The sequence below is a fragment of the Chelonoidis abingdonii genome, chromosome 8, assembly GCF_003597395.2.
Source record: "Chelonoidis abingdonii isolate Lonesome George chromosome 8, CheloAbing_2.0, whole genome shotgun sequence".
Lineage (NCBI taxonomy): Eukaryota > Metazoa > Chordata > Testudines > Testudinidae > Chelonoidis > Chelonoidis abingdonii.
Genome location: NC_133776.1, coordinates 66,893,448 through 66,915,751, shown reverse-complemented (window position 1 = coordinate 66,915,751; position 22,304 = coordinate 66,893,448). Strand labels below are relative to the sequence as shown.

The following is a 22,304-nucleotide window of genomic DNA, read 5'->3' as shown; positions in this document are numbered from 1 at the left end:
TGGCAAGCACACCTAGTAGCACTCTCTTGTTGTGGGCCACTGCCTAGCCAACCATACCAGAGTTGGACACTAGACAGGCTCTTTCCTGGAGTAGACAGAAGCTATTGGATCTCAGTGACCCAATTCCTCTCAATTTGTACTGTTTTATTTTACAAAAATCCCTAGTTCCTATGTCTCTTTGATCAATCTCTGTTCGTAGTTCCTGCACGGGCCATTAGTACCTGGCTATTGCCATTTATAATCCCTTCAGTCTCAGCTGTAGCAAGAGCCCAGTTCAGCAGTGAAGTGCTGCTTTCAAGGATCCTTTCTCCAGGGAGGTTCCTGATCTGTACCTATAGCAAGTGGGTTGCTATTCTCTTTAGTACCAGGAGGGCTCCAACACGAGTTGTTGGATTGTGGGAGAAGCTAGGGTCCAATGCTGTTTGGTGGATCCAGAGATTTTCTGCCTTTCTAGGTATGGCGGGCTCTTTTAGGACTTTTCCGGTGCCTGTTAGGGCAGGTTTGTTAGTCACAGAAAAGATAAAATGGCAAAAATAAACACTAATAAATGACAGCTTGGTTCAAGTAGCAGTTCAGGGTTCATCATCTGTTATCTCGAGGATATTTCCCAAAAGGACTCTGAAGGTTGGTCGCTCATCTGCTTTCTGAAACAAACAAACAAAAAAACGCATAGAGGAAAATACCAGTGAAGTAGAAACCCATGATTACATAACTACTGGAGTCTTGTCTATGCTACTAAAGTTTCGCTGATGTAAATATACCAGCAATAACTGCATCTATACCAGAAGGATTTTGCTGATTTAGCCATGCTGGTAAAAAAAATAATTGTACCCTTACCCAAGTCAGTTATACTGTATAAATTATAAGTGTAAAATAGGCCTGTGATAAAAAGCCTCTTTCCCCTTCTTCCCCTTAGGACCAGATGGCATTTGCCAAGCAAGGTTGGGTCCACTGGATGGAGTGACTATGCAGACTTGCAGATGGGTTGTGGCAGACACGAAGAATGTGTACTGGTGGGAATAAGGCCTACCTCATGCCAGCAGCTGTACATGATGGCATAAATTCTTTCTGAGGCCAGCTGAGGCCGATAGAGACGCAGTCCTTGGGTGACATGTTCTGTTGTCTCACTGTTGTTAAACCTCTCATAGGGCATCTTTCCCAGGGAGTAAACCTCCCACATCAGAACCCCTGTCAAACAGAAATGTACACAGACAGTTCATGGGGCAGAAAGAATACAGGATCATATCGGAAGCAGTTTCCTAGAGGAGCTGATTCTCTCCGACTCCATTCAACCACTCTTTCCTTGTCAGCAACTTGAAATTTTGTCCTCTCAACTCACCAAAAGCCCAGACGTCAGACTTGCTGCTGAACTTGCTGTACAGAAGGACCTCTGGGGGAGACCACCGGACTGGAAATTTGGACCCCATGGAGCTTGTATATTCATCATCTAGGACATACCTGCAGTAGATACACATTTTATGTGATTTTGCTTCACGCTTTTTCCCCATTCATTCACTCTTTCATCTAATGAACCTCTCCTGCACCCAGTCAAGCCTGAAAGGAAATGGAGAGACAAGACAGAGACAGAACAGGAGGAAAATACACATGGATGAGATGGATGGGATGGAGGAGCGAGTGATGGGGGAAGAAGAAGGGAGAAAAAGCTCGGTGAGAGATTTGGATGAAGACAGGTGAATACAGTGAAATGGGAGAAAAGAAAAACCAGGGTGAGAAGGAGGAAGAGAGTGAGAAAGGGATGAAGAAGATAAAAGAGATGCAGAGAAAAAGTGTGAAAGAGAAAGGAAGAGAGATGCATGTGCATGCATGCAAACTGACCTGGAAAGGCCAAAATCGGAGACTTTCACAATTCCTTGGTCATTCACCAAACAGTTGCGAGCAGCCTGTAGGCAGAGATGGGAAGAGACATAGTATCAGCATTGAATATGGCATATGAAATACACTGCAGCAGTATTACAGAACCAGTTTCTCCTCCCTTGGTTTTCACACCTCTACTTCTAGAACAGGGCCTCATCCTCCCTGATTGAACTAACCTCGTTATCTCTAGCTTGCTTGCTAGCATATATATACCTGCCCCTGTAAATTTCCACTACCTGCGTCTGACGAAGTGGGTATTCACCCACGAAAGCTCATGCTCCAAAACCTCTGTTAGTCTATAAGGTGCCACAGGATTCTCTGCTGCTTTCACTGCAGCAGTGACCATCCCCCATATCAAACAATGTGCCTGGCACAGAATGGCTTGCTTTGGTCTCCAGGGGCTCAGAGGAAGGCACTGGTTGCCAAACCACAGCACCATGGAAGCTGATGTCATGGAGGAACAATGAACTAAGATTTCTTTAGGTCATGTTACTGACACACCAACTATGGGGAGGGGAGGACTGAGCTTAGCAGAAGTTGGTGTTTCACCCAAGATATGTCAGAAAGACTTGGCAGATACAGATGCACCACAGCTGACACCATTCCTGCATCGCTACAAGGCAGATCAGGCCAGGTTGGAGATTTTATGAGCAGCATTAACCCTACTCACCATCTTCCCAGGTCCTTTAACTAACTCTCCAGCATCAGGATTAGAACTGGAAATTCTGCCTTCATGTTATCCAGCTGAATGGTTCATTTTAGCTCTTGTATTAAATTTGCAGCCTTCTGTCCCAAATATCTTTCAAGTGCTGAGGCCCTGACTTTTAAAGCTGTCTTCGGTTTTGCAATGGTAGTTTATGGATGCCAATAATTTTTCTCATTTTCACATCCACAGGTATTTGCAGGCTGTTACATTAGAGCTTTAACTACCTGATACGGGGGTCCAATCAGACAGACATCTAGGTGACATTAACTGCATCGGCAAATTTCAGATGTAAAAAGAGAGTCCTGCTTTTAAAAATGCGGTCCTGAGATTTGGCCTACACTTAAAAGTTAGGTTGACATAGCTAGACATAGTTACATCGGTCCAGGGTGTGAAAAAAACACAACCCTGACCTAACTCTCAGTGTAGACACAACTCTGTTGATGGAAGAAGAATGCTTCTGTTGATGTAGCTAACTTTGGGGAGGTGGTGTCCGTACACTGACATCAAAACCCCTTCTGTCTGGGTAGGTTGCATCTATCCTAGTGGGTTACACTGGCATAGCTACGAAGACACAGCCTGAGTCTGTTCTTTTTTCTACTACATTTGACTCCAACAGAATCCTGCCTGTGTTGCCTAAAGCAATGTCTACCACTGCCTGAGACCAGAGAGGTCCTCCAGCCCTACTTATTTGCTGAGAACACCAGGTGGGCAAAAATGTGGTTGAAAAATCTTGTGCTTTCTTCAGTCTCTCTACTAAACCACAAGAGGAGCAGAGGCTTAGGAGGGCTGGACTGTACATACAGTACACACTTCTCATATTCTGGGAGGGAAAGGAGGGTGAGAGAGATGCTTTGCAGAGAGAAGGCTGCATTGCTGCCTCTACATGCTCATGGACAAGATGGACTCAAATCAAACTGGTCAAATCGATGTAAAGGAATATGTTGAACTTGCTTCACTGACTCAGTCCATTAGTTCCTCTAACCCAGGATCCTCTCCAGCAGTAGATGAATCCTTCAAAGAATGCTAAGCCCTTGGCTCTTCCTGGGAGGAAATTATTTGCTGACCCCTGCAGCAATCTGCTGATTGTCCAGAACATGAGATTTGAAGTTGATTTTCCTCCCTATCTTTAATCTACCTAACTACAACTACGATCAAGCATTGAGTTGTCCAGCCCAGGATATGACTGTGACCTCCCACATCAGTGACTCTCACAGGGTCATTACACCCTAAGTGAAGAATCATTTCCTGTTATTTGTTCTCAAATCACCGCCCATTAGTTTCACTGAGGAGAACTAGATTTTTTTTGGTTTGTCTGTAAGTTCAGCCAAGGCTTCTTTAAAGATGCCCAGTGATTCTCACAGCACAAGACATGTGTCACTCATCATGTTCCTTATGGATCCTACCAGGTCTCGGTGCAGGAACTGCTTGGATTCCAGGTACTCCATGGCCTCACAGACGTCCTTGCACATCTCCAGCAGCTCAGAAGGCTGGAACCGCCCCCGGGTTTCCCGCAGGTAGCTCAGGAGGCAGCCCTTGGCCATGTACTCAGTGATAATAAAGATGGGGCGCTGCTTGGTGCAGACACCATACAGTTGTACCAGCTTCTCATGTGACAAGTTCCTGCATTGTAGGACAAGAAAGGAAATTAAACTTCAGAAAGTGTCTGAGGAGATGGTAGGAGCATGGAGACCAAGATCCTGGCAAGGGCAAGCATTCCAAAACTGGCACCTGCTAGCAAAATTGTGGGGAAGAAGCTCAGGAGGTGGGAATGGCAGTGGCCTCTCATCACAGAACAGGGCGGTTCCTCCAGGGCAGGGTTGGTGTCCATAAGTGGAGCAGTGCAGGAATGACCAGGAGTGAATGAACCTGGAGGATGAATTCTGAGGATGTAGCAAGACCAAATGAGACATCTCTGTAGTAAAGACCCCACAGAAGACACACAGGATTTGTTGCCACTTACATCATGACTTTGGCTTCCTCAATGAACTCATCTTCTGACATGGAGCCCTCTCTGATCATCTTGATGGCCACATCAAACTGGCCTCTCCATTTCCCATGCTTGACCACTCCAAACTGCCCAGTACCCAGCTCCTTCAGGAAAGTCAGGTCTTTTGGGTCAATCTCCCACGACCCTGTAACAAACAGCAGCATGGGCAATGATGTGGAAGTAACTCACCTGGACAAACATATGCATAAGAAGGGATGCTGTTGGGAAAGGTGCAGGTGTACTGATTGCAGGGAGCCCTCGCAGCCACCCCAACCCTTGCCTGTCCTAGAAGGGAAGGAACCTGGTAGGGGATTTTCTAAGAGCTCTGGCAGGGGAGAAGCAAGTCACTGCAGGGAATGGTGCAGTAGCACTGAAGGCAGACACAAGTGGTAACGTGCAATACCATCACACACGTATGGAAGAACAGCGGGCATTACCGTAGCCCAGTCCTGCTGTGGAGGGGGCATTCTTTCGTTGATGAGACACAGGGTATTTCAGTCTAGAGATGAGCCCTGAAACACAGCAAAGAGGTTACATTGTGATGGAGGTACATTCCTGATCTATGTACCCCCTGACGTTCCAGAAAAGAAGATGCAACTCCACATCCACCAGAAGACAAGGATATTCTTGCATCAGCACAAACCTACAGTCCTTGCTTTGAATTCCAGCACTGCCTGTCCTGTTGTGCTTCCTGGCGCCCAGAGTGTGACAGCATTCAGAAACGGGGTGCCACAGGGTGGCTGGCCCCTTTAAAGGCAGTCAGACCAATCTTCCTGTCTTTAAGCCAAGTGAGCCCACCTCAGGCCACCTGTAAGCAATTAGCTGCCAACCAACCTCCTGTGGAGTCAATTGACTAGTGAGTCCCTAGGAGTTCAGTTGGGGAGTTGCAGGCTTACAGAGAAGGGCTGCTCCCAAAGACAGGCACTCCTAGAGACACTAGCAAGAGAAGGTTTCTGGCTACTGAGTTCTCCTACCCCATGGAAAAGGACTAAGGTAAAAAGAGGCCTCCCACCCGGGGGCTGGTTCGATGTCATTGGCTACCACTGGCCTGACTTGAGGAGCACTGCCCAACAAAGAAGGCAGTGGGTGTCCTGGGCCAAGAGGGAGGAGCCTGACAGGAACTCTGCTCAGCTCTAAGGAGGGCTGGACTCTAAGCAGGAACTCTTTTGTGGGATTCTCATTACACCAAATAAATCAGACTCCAGGAGAAAGGGAATATTGTTTCAAGCTCTGGATGTGAGTGGTTTATTTCTGAATCCAAGGAGAAGGGGGAGAATGCCAGCAGGGTCTTGGTGTGCCACAACGGGGTGCTCTGGGATGGCACCCTGCCACTGGGAGTGTTCTAGTAGACCAGCCCCTGCATGCTTGTTCTGCGCACAGTAGCCCACCGAATGCAAAGGTAGAGTTTCATCCTGCCTTTGCTTGGACTGTTTCACCCCCCTCTGAATTGCTGCCTCCTCTTTGAGAGGTGGTTTCTTATCATGCCTGTGGGCTTCTGTTCTTCTAGGGACCCCAGCGATAGGGAAGAGGGAAATCATGCCATGACATGAATTGTTTCTCCCTTGGGTCCTGCTGCCAGAGGTCAGCTGGATAGGGGAGCCTTCAGCCCCTTCTGGTCCCATTGCTGGAGAGGGAGATGCAAAGCCTGGGTAGGGTATGGGGCCCTGACAGAAGTCTGCTCTGCCTGTGTCCTCTTTCCTCTTGCTTACTCACCTGCAGAGTTGTGCTGATGGTACGTGATGAGCTCCGGGATGGTGTTGAAGAGGTGCTTTTCTGCCAGGTAATACTGATTCTGAGGCGTGGAGCATACCACATAATGGCGGATGACTCCTTGCAGGTCCCTGCGGAGCCAATCACACTCCGAGTCAGTGACTGCGGGGGGTGCCAGCAAGTGAGGCAGGTGGGCCTGGAAAGCGGGCATCAGAGCCGGGGGCAGCAACGGGACAGAAATGAGCCAGCTGTTCATACTGTGTCTAATGAAAGGAAAACAGCCTTGGATGGTGCTTACCCGGAGGACTTGGCAAACACAGAGACTGTGTATTTTCCTGTCTTGCTGGTGGAATCTCGGACAATGTAGCCTCCTTCTTTCCCCTGAAACACAGAGAGAGGGGATAAGGGGATTCAGCATGGAGGACAGGGCTGGATGTCTGTGAGGAAACAAGGGATGGAACCAGAGATTCCAACACCCCCCCCCACACACACACACACTCGTACTCATTCCACAGGGGAGTGGGCAGGCAAAGGTTAAAGTGAACTGGGTTCTGAGGAGCTGGCTCACCGGAAGGGGGTGAAAAGAGGGCAGCGTCTCTACAATCAAATGGAGAGCCCAGCACAAGCTCTCCTTCCCCTCAGCCTGGAGTAGGTCTCTTGGGTTCATTTTGCTTTGTCTTCTGACTGGATTGTTGGACTTGGCCATCCCTCCCTGGGCTGGGCTGGGGCTAGTGGACTCTGCAGTGCAGCCCTCTGGGACCATCCATCTCTGCCTGATTGGCAAAGCCATTCCACAGCAGGATCTACGCTGCCTCCTAGTGTTAGGAACATACCCCTGCCTCGCACAAAGGAGGCAGCAGCTTTATAGTCTTGCACATCATGTTTAGGGTGACTAGATGTCCCAATTTTATAGGGACAGTCCCGATTTTGGGGTCTTTTTCTTATAGAGGCTCCTATTACCCCCCACCTCCGTCCCGATTTTTCACATTTGCTGTCTGGTCACCCTAATCGTGTCAAATCCTCGGCTGCTGTAAAATGACCCAACCCCACAGACTTCCATGGAGCTACCATGATCAACACCGGCTGGGGATCTGGCCCAGCCTCAAGATGATGTTAATTCCTATTGAAACGGTATCACTCGTCAAGCCAGTGCCAGCACTTCTCTGATCCTTTCAGCTGGGATGACAGCGAGGTTCCACTGCTTCTAGCAGAACACGACAGCTTTGCTGTGTCCTGCTGGGGTTCAGAGGGCAAGAGCCAGAGCAAGGAGAACATGCTGTGGGGGTGACCCATAGCTTTCCTTGCTGGAGTGAATTGGGTCTGGGCTCTGAGAAGAGCCCAGCAAGGACTGCAGCGGAGAAAGGTTCCCAGCAGAGCTAGGTTGCTTATTTTTGCTGATGTCTCAGTCACCTCTTGCTTCAACAGTTGCTCAGCTTGGCTCCGGGTTATGTTTTTTGAATACCACCTGGAACGATAAAACATGGCTGTGATCAGGGAGAGGCCCCTGGACGGGAAGCACTGTGGGGGTGGACACACAGCTCACTGGTGACATAGAGGTAGGGTGACCATACATCCAGTTTTGGCCGGGACAGTAGGGCTGGCTTTAGAAAGTGCGGGGCCCAATTTGAACATTTTCGGTGGGGCCCCGGCAGGGATGACTTAAAAAAAAAAACGTAAAAAAAAGCCTTTCCATTTCTTAGCAACCAATTCCCTATAAAAAGTTCTAATTTAAGGGATGTGCCACAGTATGTATTTTTTTGTACCAATAGGGTTTCCATATGTCCGTATTTTTAAAAATTCCTCCTGGATGGTGATTTAAGAACCAAAAAGTTGGACATGTCTGGGAAAATACGGATGTATGTTAACCCTACCTAAAGTTCTTTTTTAAAAAGATGGGCCTGAATTAGAAATGAGCTCCGTTTCACATGTCTGGGTCCCCACCACTCCCTGGGGGTGTGCTAGGGTGACCAGATGTCCCGATTTTATAGGGACAGTCCCAATTTTTGGGTCTTTTTCTTAAATAGGATCCTATTACCCCCCACCTCCTGACCCAATTTTTCACACTTGCTGTCTGGTCACCCTAGGGTGTGCACATGTGTGGGTCCCAGCTGCTCCCTGCCCCCCTCATTGAAGCAGGTGTGCAGGGTTACTGCCCTGGGAACTGCAGGGCACCAGGGGACATGGGGCTAGCTGGAGGCAGAGCAGGGGCTGACTGGAGGGAAGGTTGGCAGAGCTGGAGACAGAGAAATGCGGAACTGGCTGGCTTCAGGCAGGGGTGTGTGGCAGGAATTGGCTGGAGACACGGCAGGGGCTGCAGGGCTGGTGCGGGCAGGGCAAGGGGTGCAGCAGGGGCTGGCTGCGGGCAGGGGGTGTAGGGCTGGCTGGAGACAGGGGGCTGTGGGGTTGGCTGGCTGGCTTCAGGCAGGGCTGCAGAGGGATGCCGCATGGGTTGGCAGGGCTGGAGACAGAGAAGTGCGGGACTGCTGGGTTCAGGCAGGAGGGTGCGGCAGGGGTTGACTGGAGACAGGGCAAGGGGCGTGGGGCTGGTGCAGGCAGGGCAGGGTGTGTGGGAGGGGCTGGCTGTGGGCAGGGGGGCGGGGCTGGCTGGAGACAGAGGCTGGTGCGGGCAGGGCAGGGAGTGTAGGGCTGGCTGGAGATGGGCTGGCTGCGGGCAGAGGGGGCGGGGCTGGCTGCAGGCAGGGGCTGGCTGTGGACAGGGCAGGGGGTGCAGCAGAGGCTGGCTGCGGGCAGGGGGTGAGGGTACAGGGGGTACAGCCCACACTGTTGGTGAGTGCCCCCCTTTTCCTCCCTCCTCCACCAGGGTAGCAGCAGCAGCCCGGGGCTCGGGGGCTATTTAAGGGGCTCGGGGCTCCCCTGCTTCCACCGTCCTGGCCCTTTAAATAGCCGTGGGAGCCCTGGGGAAGTGGCGGGGCTCCAGCGGCTATTTAAAGGACCAGGTCGGTAGAAGCAAGGGGAGCCCTGAACTTTTTAAATAGCCCCCAGAGCCCAGCAGCCCTACCCAGGGCTCCAGCAGTGGGGCTCTGGTGGCAATTTAAAGGGCCTGAGGCTCCAGTCCCTGCTGGGAGCCCCAGGCCCTTTAAATTGTCTCCTGGGGAAGCCGGGCCACCCTGGTACAGTGCACCAGCGGGGTTTGGGCGCAGGGCCCGATTCAGGGGAATTGGTTGAATTGGCCTAAAGCCGGCCCTGCGAGACAGTCCCACTTTTCAGCTCTGTCTCAGCCATCCCTATTTTTTCACCAAAACTGCACATTTATCCTGGCTGCAAGGCAGAGGAGGAGAGCAGCAGCTGCTGTCTGCGGGGGTCAGCTGAAGGCAGCAGTGCCCACCAGCAGGAGAGCAGAGAAATTTGCTGCTGGCAGGCAGCGCTGCCTTCAGAGCTGACCACCCGCGTGGTGTGGAGGTCAGCCCCAGCCACGGGCAGTGTGGGGAGGGCAGCTCTTGCGAGCCCTGTGCGGGGGAGGGGGGGCAGAGAGAAATATGGTCACCCTATGCAGAGGGCCTGGTTGTGGGAGAGGCAGTCACCATTGTCCAGCCCCACGTTCCAGTGCTGTACCCTCAAGCAGGCCTGTGACAAAAGCACAGTAGGAATGAAAGGCTCTGGGGCTCTGCGTGGGGCAGAGGGTATGAGAGCAGCAGGGAACTCTGATGTTAAAAGCTGAACTCTACGACTTAATAAAGAGAGGTCCCAATGAAGCCCGAATCCCCAGCTGGCCCTACGGCTTCTCATACTCACTCAAAAATCTCCAGGGAATTCTTGGCTTCAGTGACGTAGTTATTGGGAATGTAACCTTGCCTCCTACAGGAGAAGAGAGAACCCATCAGACTCTCCTTAGGGAGCGCAGGGAGACCCAGGATTCCTGCCCAGAAATCCTGGTGGAAAATGGTCACAGAGAGATTAAAGCCCACTGGGGCAAAAGAGTGTCTCTCCATGGATTCCAGTGGGCTTTGGATCAGTTTGGTACCAAGGGCATGCACAGCCAGTCCCTTGCAGTCCTCCTCCTTCCTCTGAACCAAGTGAATGAGCTGCCTCTCCCTCCCTGACACTGGCACAGACTGTTAGTCTGTGCCATGGAGCTGCAGCAGGCCTGGGGTGGCCCCACCCAGAGGAGGCTGTCCCCAGCACAGACTCTGCCAGCAATGTCTGCATGGTGCAGAGGCTGCCTACATTTAGTTTTCAGTGAGCAGGATGCTGGGAGAGAGGACAGTTCTCCACTGGCTCCTGCACCATTCTGAGGGAGGCACCCCCACGTGTGTGTGAGGTAGTTGCGTGCAGGGGTACGTGGGTGTGCATGTGCTCTGGGGGTGCTCTCAGGAGGGGGCTAAGTGTGTGCAGGATCGTGAGTGTACAGGGTGATGTGTGGCTGAGCTAGGTCCCTCCCCCACATTATCCACGCCAGGGCTCTTACCCGTTCTTGTCCCGGGCTCTCCACCAGGGCAGGTTGCTCTCCTCCAGGACGAAATACTCCTCTCCTTTCTGCAGCTGCAAGTCCTGGGCATTCATTGGCTGGTAGTCGTACAGTGCCACCACCTTTTTCAGCTCACTCGCAGTGCTGGAAGACGGCTCGGGAGGCAATGGCTTCAGCATCATCTTTCCAGGGTGTGAGGAAGCACAGAACACAGTGAGGACCCAATGTCCTGCCCTTCACAGCGTGCAGTACAGAGCACTGTTTTAGGGTTGGGTCCCTGAGCGTGCTACCTCAGGCCTGGCACTGCCTTTATCCCATCTCAGCTCCCCCTGCATGTTTCTCCAGTGCACTCACCTGCACCCAGGAAGGGGTTGAACCAACATGTCCCCTCTTGGGGTATTGTTCATGGAGTCCTTACAAAATATGTACAGTTCCTCTGGCCTGTCCAAGTTCTAAGCCTTCCTTCGCTCAGGGCTTCACCTCTCCCCAGGGTCCCAGTTCCCTCTCAGCAGGGGGGTCTTGCCAATCCCACTCTGGCCGCAGATGCAACCTTCCCCTAGGCCTTTTCCTTGCCCCCCTAGGCTCAAACACCTCCCCTTGCCACAGGGGCTCCACAGCCCTCCTCCCTGGGGTTCTGCTTGAGCACTCTCAGTCTTCCCTAGCCTGCCAGCATCAGGAGCCTGGAACAAGAGAGCCTTCCTGCTCGCCTCTCTCTCTTTTCCTAATGCTCAGCAGGCTGGCATACCTGGTGATCCTGGAGCCACCTGTTCTGAAATGCCTTTGAAAAGGCATGGGTGACCCCAGTCCCCCACTGCTCTCCAAGGGGACAGATCACCCTGTGACAAGTACTGATCCCAGCCACTCCTCTCATACCTGATCCTCCTGAGGGGTTGGGGGAAGAGGCTTCTTTGTCTTGCGATGAGACCCGGTCTTTAAACCTTTAAGATAAGAAATGAATCAAAAGAAGCTGAAAAACTCATCAGGGTCAGTGGCTGGTAAGACGCTCAGAAGGTGATCCGGACCTGCCTTCCAGAGACGAGGCGAGGAACTGAAGCACAGAGAAGGGGTTGGGGGTGGAAGGTGGTGTCTTACTTCCATTCCTGCTCTCCAGGACCTGGCAACCCATTGCGTTTTTGGCTGTCTGAGAGCAGCATAGGTACTGGCCATCAATCCAGAAGCAGGGATGGTATTTCTGCACCAAGTCATTGTTGTAACGGATCACTGCAGCAGAAGAGAAAGCCTGTTTGTACAATGGGCATTGCCTCCTTCACAAGGGTAAGAACTTCACTTCCTAGGTGCTTCCAGAATACAATTAATAAACAATCAGATGAAAAGGATGGGAGGCGCCTTAGTAACTCACGTCAGCTCTTCACTCATTGCTCCCCTCTTGAATCACAGTTGCACCTACCTATTTTTTTTCTATCTAGGCCTTATTCTCACACTCAGTACTGGGACATCTGAGTGTCCTGGAGAGCCAAAGCCCAGTTCCCCCAAACTCTCAGTTATCCAAAGGCTGGATCTGTCCCCTAGGGTTTGACCGAAGCTGCAGAGCTCCTACACAGAGCTGCAGAGCCTATGGGAAATCAGCTGGTTTTTTATCACCTGGGCACCCCAAGCACAGACATCAAAGCCTGCTGGCCCAATAACCCAATCCCCCATTACCTGAAACCTTCAGCCCTCCCCCAGGACTTCAGGCAATGGGGACTGGCCTGTCTAGTGTTCAGTCATTCTTCTTCTCCTTTGGGTGCCTTTTCCCTCTGCCTGGCTTAGAGAGGGGTGAGACACAGGGCCGGCGCTACCATTTAGGCCACCTAGGCAATGGCCTAGGGTGCAGAATTTTTGGGGGGGCGCTATTTTGCTGGGGGGGGCAGCATGCAGCTCCAGGGGACCTACCACAGTCATGCCGGCGGACGCTTTGCTGCTGTGGCAGCTCTGGTGGAGCTGCCGCAGTCATGCCGGCGGACGGTGCGCTGGTCTAAAGGCTCCGGTGGACCTACCACAGTCTTGCCTGCGGCAGGTCCACCAGAGCCTTTAGACCAGCGGACCGCCCACTGGCACGACTGCGGCAGCTCCACCGGAGCCGTGGGGGGCGGCGAAACGGACGTCCACCTAGGGCGTCAGAAACCCTGGTGCCGCTCCTGGTGAGACAGGCCTGCTCTCCAGCAGGATGTACCTTGGCGTGCTGAGGTTTGGCAAGTCCTGGCTTTCCAATGGTCTTGAAATCAGAGACTCCAGTGGACAAGCCAGGACCAGACAAAGGGGAATGTGAGAGGGTTTTAGAACAGCTCTGAGACCATAGCACCTTGTACCCCCCAGTGTGCTTGGGGACTTTGTGGTGGATCTGAGTGGGTTGAGTTACTGGCAATACTAGCGATACTTCAGTAGCTGTGCTGGAAAGACAAGAGGGGGGAAGACATTAAAAACTATATGCTTAGCCCCAGTAAGCCTACTTTGCATTGCCCCAGGAATAGAAACCAGACAACTGGCTTGGCTGTCCAGCTGTGGACTCTCCTTGTGCAGAAGGATCCTGCAGGGGAGTGAAGCCAGCACAGCACTGTCCTCAAAGCCCCTAGCTTGGGGGCATGGCTGAGAGAAATGAGTGTGGCTGGAACGCCCTTGCACTCCTGCAATCCCAGGCTGCTAGGACAACTCCTTTGAACTGCGCTGATGGCAGCCCTGAGGCTACTCTATGATGTTCCTCAGTACCAGGCCTGCGTCCAGTGACTGGAGGGTCAGGCAACCATAAAAGGCATGCCCATGCTGCAGTTAAACACCCGCTGTTGGCCCATGTCAGCTGAGCCAGGCTTATGGGGCTCAGGCTACGGGGCTGTTTAACTGTGGCGTAGATGTTTTGTCTTGGGATGGAAAAGAGTCCCAGAGCGCAGGCTCCAGCCCAAATGTCTGCAGTGCATTAAACATCCCTCTAGCTGACACAGGCAGCTGCGGGTATTTAACTGCAGTGCTGATATACTTACAGCCATGTTTGTGGTTCCTCTTCCCTGAATGGTTCCAAATGGCCAGGCCTGAGGTTCTGGCCCCAGGCGTCCAGGCAGCAAGAGGCTGGGCTGGTATGATGCCCATGCATTAAAATAGAAATGCACAAAGGCTGGGAAGTTTCAGCATTTTGCTCTGATGAGCCAAACACCCCAAGAACATGATTACGCAGCACAGCCTGTAAGCAACTTCCCCTGGAGTCAACAAGAGCAGCTCATAGCCAGCTGCTGCACAGTCGCACTAAGTGCCTGACTCTGTGTAATTACATCCTGCCTCTGGCAGACCCCTTCCTTCTTTAGCCCAGAGCAAGGGAGAGAAGGGGGCCCCTAACTCAAACTCTGTAAAGCCCTCACTCTCCTTGCACAGCTGTCACTGTGCTGGCCTGTTGCCTTTCCAGAGAACTGCTGTGGGGAAAGTGACTATACTGATATGGGTGGTTAATTCCGAAAGCTGCCCCTTTTCTCCCAAATGGGACCCACTCCAGCCCTGCAGCTGGAAACTCCAGTGTGCTGAGGAAGTTCGGCTCAGGATCTGGAGACACACCCAGGGTAGAGGAGGCTGTTAAACTCTGTGTGGTGGCACCGGAAATGTTAATTTCACTCCCTCCTTGTACAAGTCTCAGTTTGCCTGCCTGTTCAGGAGCTCTCCTGATTCAGAGACCCCCCCCCCAGGACCAGGTACTAAAGCAGCTGTTCTGTCCTTGTTACTAGGCATCAGATGCCCCAATGTCCCTGCACACAAGGTTCCATGATTGTCATGTCAAACTGTCACAGATGGTACTGCGGCACAGCACCACCCCTCACTGGAGAGACACTCCCTCCTCTCCCAGGAGCCAGAACCGGCTAGTCCACGTGTTCTCTAGCAACAGCCCTGGGTTCAGTGTGTGGCACTTGATGGGCAACCAGAGCTCTGTTATTCTGGGCTGAGTTTGGCCACTGAAGGCAGCAGCTGCTGAGGAGTGACATTAAGGGCTGCAGCGTGAAGAGCTGAAGGCACAGCAGATACAGGGGTATGGTTAATGGGGAGACCAGGGCACGCTGCCAGACAGAGTGGAAGCAAGTGGTAGGATCCAGGCAGAGTAGTGTGAACACAGCACTGTCACCCAGCTTAAGAGCTGATCTGAGCTACAGGCTTTGCTAAATGCCTGCTGTAGAAGAAGATGGGGGTTGTCATGCAATAACTGACTTCCCCGTTATCAGACTGACATCCTTCCGGCTTGCATGTGTGAACTTCCCTGTGTCATTTCAGACAGCTAATCTCACCCCTCACACACAAGCCCACACACACACACAGCTCCATCAGATTTCAGCTGCCCACAAGTGTTACAGCCCTGCTACGCTGCATCATTGCAATATGGTCCCAGCTCAAATGAAATTATGATGATTCTAGCCCAAAGCAGATGTCATTGCCCTGTGCGGAATACAGGCACCTGCCATACCCGTGCAAGGTTTTTTTAAAAGGTTTAATTGTGAAAGCCAGAGACTCACCGTTCTTCAGCTGGTGGATCCAGCGTTTGCGTAACTCCTCTGTCGGGGAGAAGACGTAGAGGGGTCCTTCATCATACACCACCTGCGAGACAAACAGACTTACGCTCTCCAGAGCAGCCAGGGGAGAAGGTGGGGACTGGGGCCTTTAATCTTTTGCTGCAGAGCATAACCCCTTTAATTTTGTTCTGGCCCCTGTGCTGTGCTTATGAGACTGTGACCAGGAGGTTATAAATAAGCCCCCACCCCCAAGACTTTCCACTTCCTCCTTTGACTTTCAATATGTCAGGGGCTGCTTTGTTCACCAAACGGGACTCAGACAAGCAGAGAATGGGCAGGGAGCTTATGGGGCCCAGTTTCAGTTTATGACTGGATCAGAGATGGGCTAAGGAGGAGAGATTCATTCGGAATTCAGTCCACAAAGAGCAAAATGTCTTTAAGTCTCCAGAACTAGAATCCAGAAAACTGTGTCCGTTTGTAGCTAACCAGCTAACCAAGATATTGGAGATGGGCCTGAATCAAATTCGCAGATCTGAACACTCCCAGATCCAAACTCTGCAGCAGACCCCAGGTTCTCTTTTGGGTAGAACCAAAACTCTGGATCTGAAATTTGGGGGAAGTTTGGATCTGGATTCAAATGGTGCACCTCAGGCCCAGATATTCACCCTGGCTCAGACACCAATGTACCTACCACATTACAGCCAGCACAGTAAAACTGTGAGAAAGTTACTGCATAAGCAACACTATATAAGAGAAACTAAGGCTACATCCACACTATGAGCTGGGGTGTACGAGCTCGTTGAGCTAGAGTGAGTATAAATAGCGTTGCCACAGTAGCACAGGTGGCAGCAGGCTGAGCTGTGCCAAGTACATACCCACTGGTTTCACATCAACATCTAGTTTTTATTTGGTCCCCGCAGTGTCTGAGCACCTCCCAGTCCCTTAATGTATTTAGCCTCACAACACCCCTGTGAGGTAGGGCAGTCCCATTATCCCCATTGTACAGATGGGAAGTTAAGGGTCATAGGGACTAAGGGTTTGTCTACACTTGACAGTTAATTCAGATTAAGGTTGGGTGCGAATGCAAAGCACAATAGCTATCCCAGATTAGCACCCTGTGTGGGTACTCTGATTCTGGAGTAAGAGCGCAGTGTTCCTGGTTAGCTTACCCCACTTTCAAAGTGGATTAAGCACAGCACCTTGCATATGATCCCGGTACAGCAAAGCATAGGAACATTAGCCCTACCCTCCACCCCATCCCTGCTGCCTTCCCCTCATGCAAAGCAAGCCTGAGCTCATTGCAGCCGGCACCAGTGGGAGCTGAGGGGAAGAGTGACTCACCTGGAAGGGGTACGGGAACCGCTCTATGATCGAGATCTGCTCCATCTCATTGTAATCCTCCCCCTTTCTCTTCGAGAGACAGACAGAGAAGGTGGATTTATAGTCTGGAGCATTGCTACCAGTGCCTACAGTACCCAAGTACCAGCCCCTTAGCTTGGATGTGCACAGTGTCCTGTTGGCTCCACAGATTAGTGCTGTATAACGAATTTGCTGTGTGCTCTATGGCTCTGGATACCAGGGCTTTGTAATATGGGGAGCTCCCCAGTCTTTGAGGATTTGGGATCTTAATCTACTACAGGCTTTCACCACCCTCTGGCATGTCAGAGCACACAGATCGCCCAGGCACCAAAATATCTCAGAACGATGTCTTTGGGCCAGTATGAGAGCTAACAGTAGACAGACAAACCCAAAGCCTGCTCCCCTGCCTATGAGATTGGGAAAGCAGCTAGCAGTTACCCCCTACACCAGGACTTGCTTCTGGGCTATGCTCTACCTAACATGCCATTTGTCATGACAGAGCAACAGAGCTAACAGCCATGCACTGGAGGCCAGTGTGCTCAGATGACTAGAGTGCAACCCCCAAATGCCCATCTGGAAATGGAGTGGAAAGCTCCCCCATTTTCTGAGGATTGAATCAGGGAACCCCCCACCAATGTCCCAAGGGGACTGGAAAAGGCCTTGCCCCCTAATTCCCTAGGGTCCTGCAGCCAGAAGCCCCCACCTTAATTCCCCAGAGGAACAGCAGTCAGTTCCTGGGGGGCTGGCATAGGACTTGACTCCCTTTCCACGAAGAACTGGGGCAGGAATCTCCCCACAGGGGCTGGGCACACCCTGCAGGTACGGTGGGGAGAAGGGCTGCCATCGGCCTGTGTTCCTGCCAGGGACAGCTGGACTGGGAGGAAGCACTGGAGATGGGATGAGGGGAGCAATGTCAGCAATGGGGACATGTTCCTTTCTTACCGGCACCTGCCGCTCCAGGGGAGGATTATTCTCTGGAACCACTGTCTCCACACAGGTGATTTTCTCTATGTCCACAGACCCCTTCTTACTGCCTCGTCGCTGCAAAAGACAACAAGGGAGAGGAATTGGGGGGAGGGAGACGAGACCCCCATGATTCAGACCCCCAGAATTTAGCACAGACCCTGCCCCAGAAACCTACACGTAATTCCCACTGACTTCTGCATCCGAGGGCAGGATTTAGCCCAGAGCCTGATACTCCTCTCCAACAGTTCCTGGAGCCATCACAAGGTACCACCAGCAGGTTCCCCTGGAGATCCTGGGACGCTGGGCTCTGAGCTGTATTGGCAGTCTCTTGAGAAACTGCATTAGGAATAAATGCCTGGCAGGGCACATGCTCTTTTACCCTGGTGAGCAGGGAAGGCAGCTGTCAGCTCCTAGACTCTGTTGCAGCCCCATGGCACTAGAGAGGGCTGTGAGCTGCAAAGTTTGGGTATGGATCAGCATCTGGGATCCAAGCTTCCCCAGAGTTTGGGTGGGGGGAGGAAGAGGAGAAGAGGGGAGGAGGGTTCCCATTATACAGAGAGACAGGGGCCAGCCACTAAGCTTGGAGTCTGATCTGCACCCAAGCTGGCTGCAGGGTTAATTTCTAGGCACCAGCCTGGACTGTTACCCCAGTCTCCATCTCTGCCCGAACAGGATGTACTGACACAGTTGGACGTGCACAGTGACTAGGTAAAACCTCAAACCCATACATTTCCCTTCCCCCTCACCTCTGTCCCTCTGAGCACCCATCGCACTCCTGGCCTGCTGCCACTGGGAGTCATTGCTTTACCCAGGGAAAGAGTGTTTCTGTGTCTCCCAGCAGGGGATCAGACCCTGGTAGGGCTAACCCTTCTGTAGAGCCTCCTTTGCCCCATTACTGATGTCCTCTGCTTTTCTGTAGGCCCTTGGACTCACCCCACGCTCAAAGTCATACTCGTAGTAGGAGAGCTTGCTTTCCGTCAGGAGGAAGAGACGCTTCTTGAAGTTGAGAGGAGAAGTTTTCTTCTTCTGCTGCGAGCGCTTCAGAAAGATGCTTTCCAGGATAGTGGAGGCCATGTCTTTCTCCTCCTCCTCTTCTTCCTCTGCACCACACTCGCTGGGCTGCCGCTGCCAAAGCAAAGCAGAGATGGGCCAGTCAGTGAGCAGCCCACCAGATACTGCCAGATCATCATGCAGAGTTCTAGACCTCTGCCCACGGTCCAGTCCCACAATTGTCATTGAAGTCAATGGGACATCGTGGATCCTGGTGCTTTGTCAGCTCACACTGTCACCTGGGGAAGGCAGAGCGAGATCCGAGACTGGCATTTTGCACCCACTTTGACTGGGATCTAAGTGAGCTGAAGATGTTAATAGCTGGATACATGGTCACAAAGACGCAAAGGGAAGAGGGAGTAATTTACACACTTGATCTTTATCTTTCAGTTCCCTCTTTTGCCACTGAATTATTTTTTTTTTTATTGCTGGGTCCCAAGAATGACCAAGAAAGATATGATGGTATCTAAGCAGGTTTCAGCTACGGTCAGATCCCTAATGCTGATGCTGGAACATGCTCAGGCTATCACAGGCTAACCTCCCACATGAAGCTGGCTAGAAGAGGAGGGGGGAAATGGAAAACCCCATCTGAAATCAGCCAATGGAGACATAGCTGACCCTTATCAGTGACATACAAGAAACCTCAAAAAGTGTGTGTGATGTGCGTGCGTGTGTATGTTGGCAGGGGGAAATTGATTTGTACTGTTTCTTCATGATTCAAATGTGGGTGATATTTCTGGAGAGTTACATGGCTGATTGCCATGTGATGATATCTTGGAGATCTACACCTAGCATCTGGCTCCTGAACAAAGAGGCCATAAAGCTACCCTAACTGAGTAGCTTCATCTCATCCTCCCCCACTATCCTCAGTACAGGGGATTCGTAGGCATGTGCCTGGGGGAGTGGGCAAGGCTGGAGCACTCTGCTGCTTCCAATTGACCTAACTTGGGATCTGTTACCAGCTGGGAGTTAGAACAGCCCTGAGGCTGCTGTAATTTACAACAGACCTAGTCCCTGACAGCCCTGGGGCCTGGAAGAATGCAGAAGTGATTGTCTGTTGGCCCTGGCCCCCTTATGAGGGAAGAGGTTAATGCAGCTGTGTGACTGATTGGTCAAATGCCTCCCAACGGGGCTTAAAAGAGGGCAGCTGGGGCCCAGGGAAGGAGACAGGAAGAACTGGAGTGAGTGGCCTGTGAAGGAGGCAGGGAGCAGTAGGGGAGAACTGCCAGACACAGAGAGGAGCAGTGGCAAGTGTTACTGGGAGAGAGCTACAGAAGACCTAGGAGACAGAGCTACAGGTGAGCCAAGCCGGACCAGGGAGCTGTGGAGGAGAACTGGCCCAGATTCTTCCTGCAGAGGGCCCTGGGCAGAGCTTGGTCAGGGCAAGCTGAGCCCAAATTGAGAGGTTTGATGCTGGAGGGCAGATTCCAGGACAAAGGGAGAGAAGTAGAGAGATCTGAGTGGAGCCCTGGAGGGAGCTCACTTGTGGGAGAATAGACTTGGCTGTGATCGCAGAGTCGTGGGACAGAATGACCTGATGGTTGGCCTGGTGAATGGGGCCCTGAAACAAGGGCAAAGGAACTGGGAACAGACTGGACTCTTAGGTGGGTGACCTGGAAGTGTTGGCCCTGGAAAGGGGAATGGGAAAACTGCTGTGTTTGTACCTACTGTGCTTTGGGGTTTGGGGAGAATGGTTTTGTCAGGATTACTGTACATGTATACATTATGCCCAGAGGTGGGCCTTTGAATTGGACATTGAGAGAGATGATATTCCTAGCTATGGGCAAATGGAAGGGAAACTGAGGCAGGTGTACTGGCTGTGTGCAGGCCTATGAAGCCACTGTTAGTGCAGGCCCTTTTCTGAGCACAGCTTAGCAGGATCTGAGGCTCAGAACTTTGGTTCAAATAAGCATCCGAAGCACCTTACATTGCGTCATCCACAACAGCAGGATAGCAATTCTCTTAAGTGTCCTGGTGAACAGATCCAGATAGAAATGGGCCCAAATCAAAGCTCTAGATTCAATCTCCTTGCTGCATTTGTAAGTACTGGAAATCAAACATGGACCTGAACTTTGCAGCATGCATCCAGGGGCTCTCCCTGGCAAAACACGTTAATCGTGTGCTCATGGGTTTGCAAATCACGCCTACATGGTCATATTTTGGAACTAAAACTATATAACTACTAGGGCTGTCAAGCGATTAAAAAAATTAATTGTGATTAATCGCACAATTAAACAATAATAGAATACCATTTTTAAAAATATTTTTGGATGTTTTCTACATTTTCAAATGTATTGATTTCAATTACAATACAGAATACAAAGTGTACAGTGCTCACTTTATATTTATTTTTTATTACAAGTACTTGCACTGTAAAAAACCAACAGAAATAGTATTTTTCAATTCAGCTAATACAAGTATTGTAGTGCAATCTCTTTATCATGGAAGTTGAATTTATAAATGTAGAATTATGTACAAAAATAACTGCATCCAAAAATAAAACAATGTAAAGCTTTAGAGCCTGCAAGTCCACTCAGTCCTACTTCTTGTTCAGCCAGTTGTTCAGACAAACAAGTTTGTTTACGTTTGCAGGAGATAATATTGCCCTCTTCTTGTTTACAATGTCACCTGAAAGTGAGAACAGGCATTCACATAGCACTGTTGTAGCTGGCATCGCAAGATATTTACATGCCGGCTATGCTAAAGATTAATGTGTCTCTTCATTCTTCAACCACCATTCCAGAATATATGTGTCCATGCTGATGATGGGTTCTGCTCAATAACGATCCAAAGTAGAGTGGACCAATGCATGTTCATTTTCATCATCTGAGTCAGATGCCACCAGCAGAAGGTTGATTTTCTTTTTTGGGTGGTTTGGATTCTGTAGTTTCCTCATCAGAGTATTGCTCTTTTAAGACTTCTGAAGCATGCTCCACACCTTGTCACTCTCAGATTTTGGACAGCACTTCAGATTCTTAAACCTTGGGTTGAGTGCTGTAGCTATCTTTCAAAATCTCACATCGGTACCTTCTTTGCGTTTTGTCAAATCTGCAGTGAAAGTGTTCTTAAAATGAACAATATGTGCTGGGTCATCATTTGAGACTGCTATAACATGAAATATATCGCAGAATGGGGGTAAAACAGTGCATTATTTTTTTAATGAGCATCATCAGCATGGAAGCATGTCCTCTGGAATGGTGGCTGAAGCACGAAGGGGCAGACGAATGTTTAGCATATCTGGCACGTAAATACCTTGTAATGCCAGCTTACAAAGTGCCATGCAAATGCCTGTTCTCACTTTCTGGTGACATTATAAATAAGAAGAGAGCAGCATTATCTCCTGTAACTGTAAACAAACTTCTTTGTCCTAGCGATTGGCTGAACAAGAAGTAGTACTGAGTGGACTTGTAGGCTCTGACGTTTTACATTGTTTGTTTTGTTTTTGAGTGCAGTTATGTAACAAAAATAATCTACACTTGTAAATTGTACTTTCACCACACCGAGATTGCACTACAGTATTTGTATGAAGTGAATTGAAAAATACTATTTTGTTTATCTTTCACAGTGCAAATATTTGTAATCAAGAATAATATACACTTTGATTTCAATTACAACACAGAATACAATATATATGAAAATGTAGAAAAACATCCAAAATATTTAATAAATTTCAGTTGGTATTCTATTGTTTAACAGTGCGGTTAAAACTGCGATTAATCATGATTAATTTTTTTATTGCAATTAATT

At 50.5% G+C, this 22,304-nt stretch overlaps 1 protein-coding gene across 3 annotated transcripts in view; it reads right to left on the bottom strand.

The window, feature by feature from the left end:
• Positions 1-127: 127 nt before the first annotated feature.
• BTK (Bruton tyrosine kinase) overlaps positions 128-22,304 on the bottom strand; it is a 30,939-nt gene continuing 8,762 nt past the window's right edge. For 2 of the 3 annotated variants that reach the window (XM_032772188.2, XM_032772187.2), the window contains exons 3-20: positions 18,441-18,632; positions 17,484-17,582; positions 16,524-16,592; positions 15,186-15,267; positions 11,797-11,925; positions 11,578-11,642; positions 10,705-10,886; positions 10,032-10,094; positions 7,689-7,743; positions 6,577-6,659; positions 6,282-6,409; positions 5,006-5,080; positions 4,542-4,713; positions 3,985-4,201; positions 1,837-1,901; positions 1,340-1,458; positions 1,031-1,188; positions 521-644 (exon numbers count right to left, since the gene is read on the bottom strand). In XM_032772188.2, coding sequence (XP_032628079.1) covers positions 573-644; positions 1,031-1,188; positions 1,340-1,458; positions 1,837-1,901; positions 3,985-4,201; positions 4,542-4,713; positions 5,006-5,080; positions 6,282-6,409; positions 6,577-6,659; positions 7,689-7,743; positions 10,032-10,094; positions 10,705-10,886; positions 11,578-11,642; positions 11,797-11,925; positions 15,186-15,267; positions 16,524-16,592; positions 17,484-17,582; positions 18,441-18,632 — 2,025 coding nt within the window. In that variant the 3' untranslated portion in view covers positions 521-572. Of the gene's footprint in view, positions 645-1,030; positions 1,189-1,339; positions 1,459-1,836; positions 1,902-3,984; positions 4,202-4,541; positions 4,714-5,005; positions 5,081-6,281; positions 6,410-6,576; positions 6,660-7,688; positions 7,744-10,031; positions 10,095-10,704; positions 10,887-11,577; positions 11,643-11,796; positions 11,926-15,185; positions 15,268-16,523; positions 16,593-17,483; positions 17,583-18,440; positions 18,633-22,304 lie in introns of all 3 variants that reach the window. The other variant, XM_032772189.2, reaches the window with a different exon arrangement.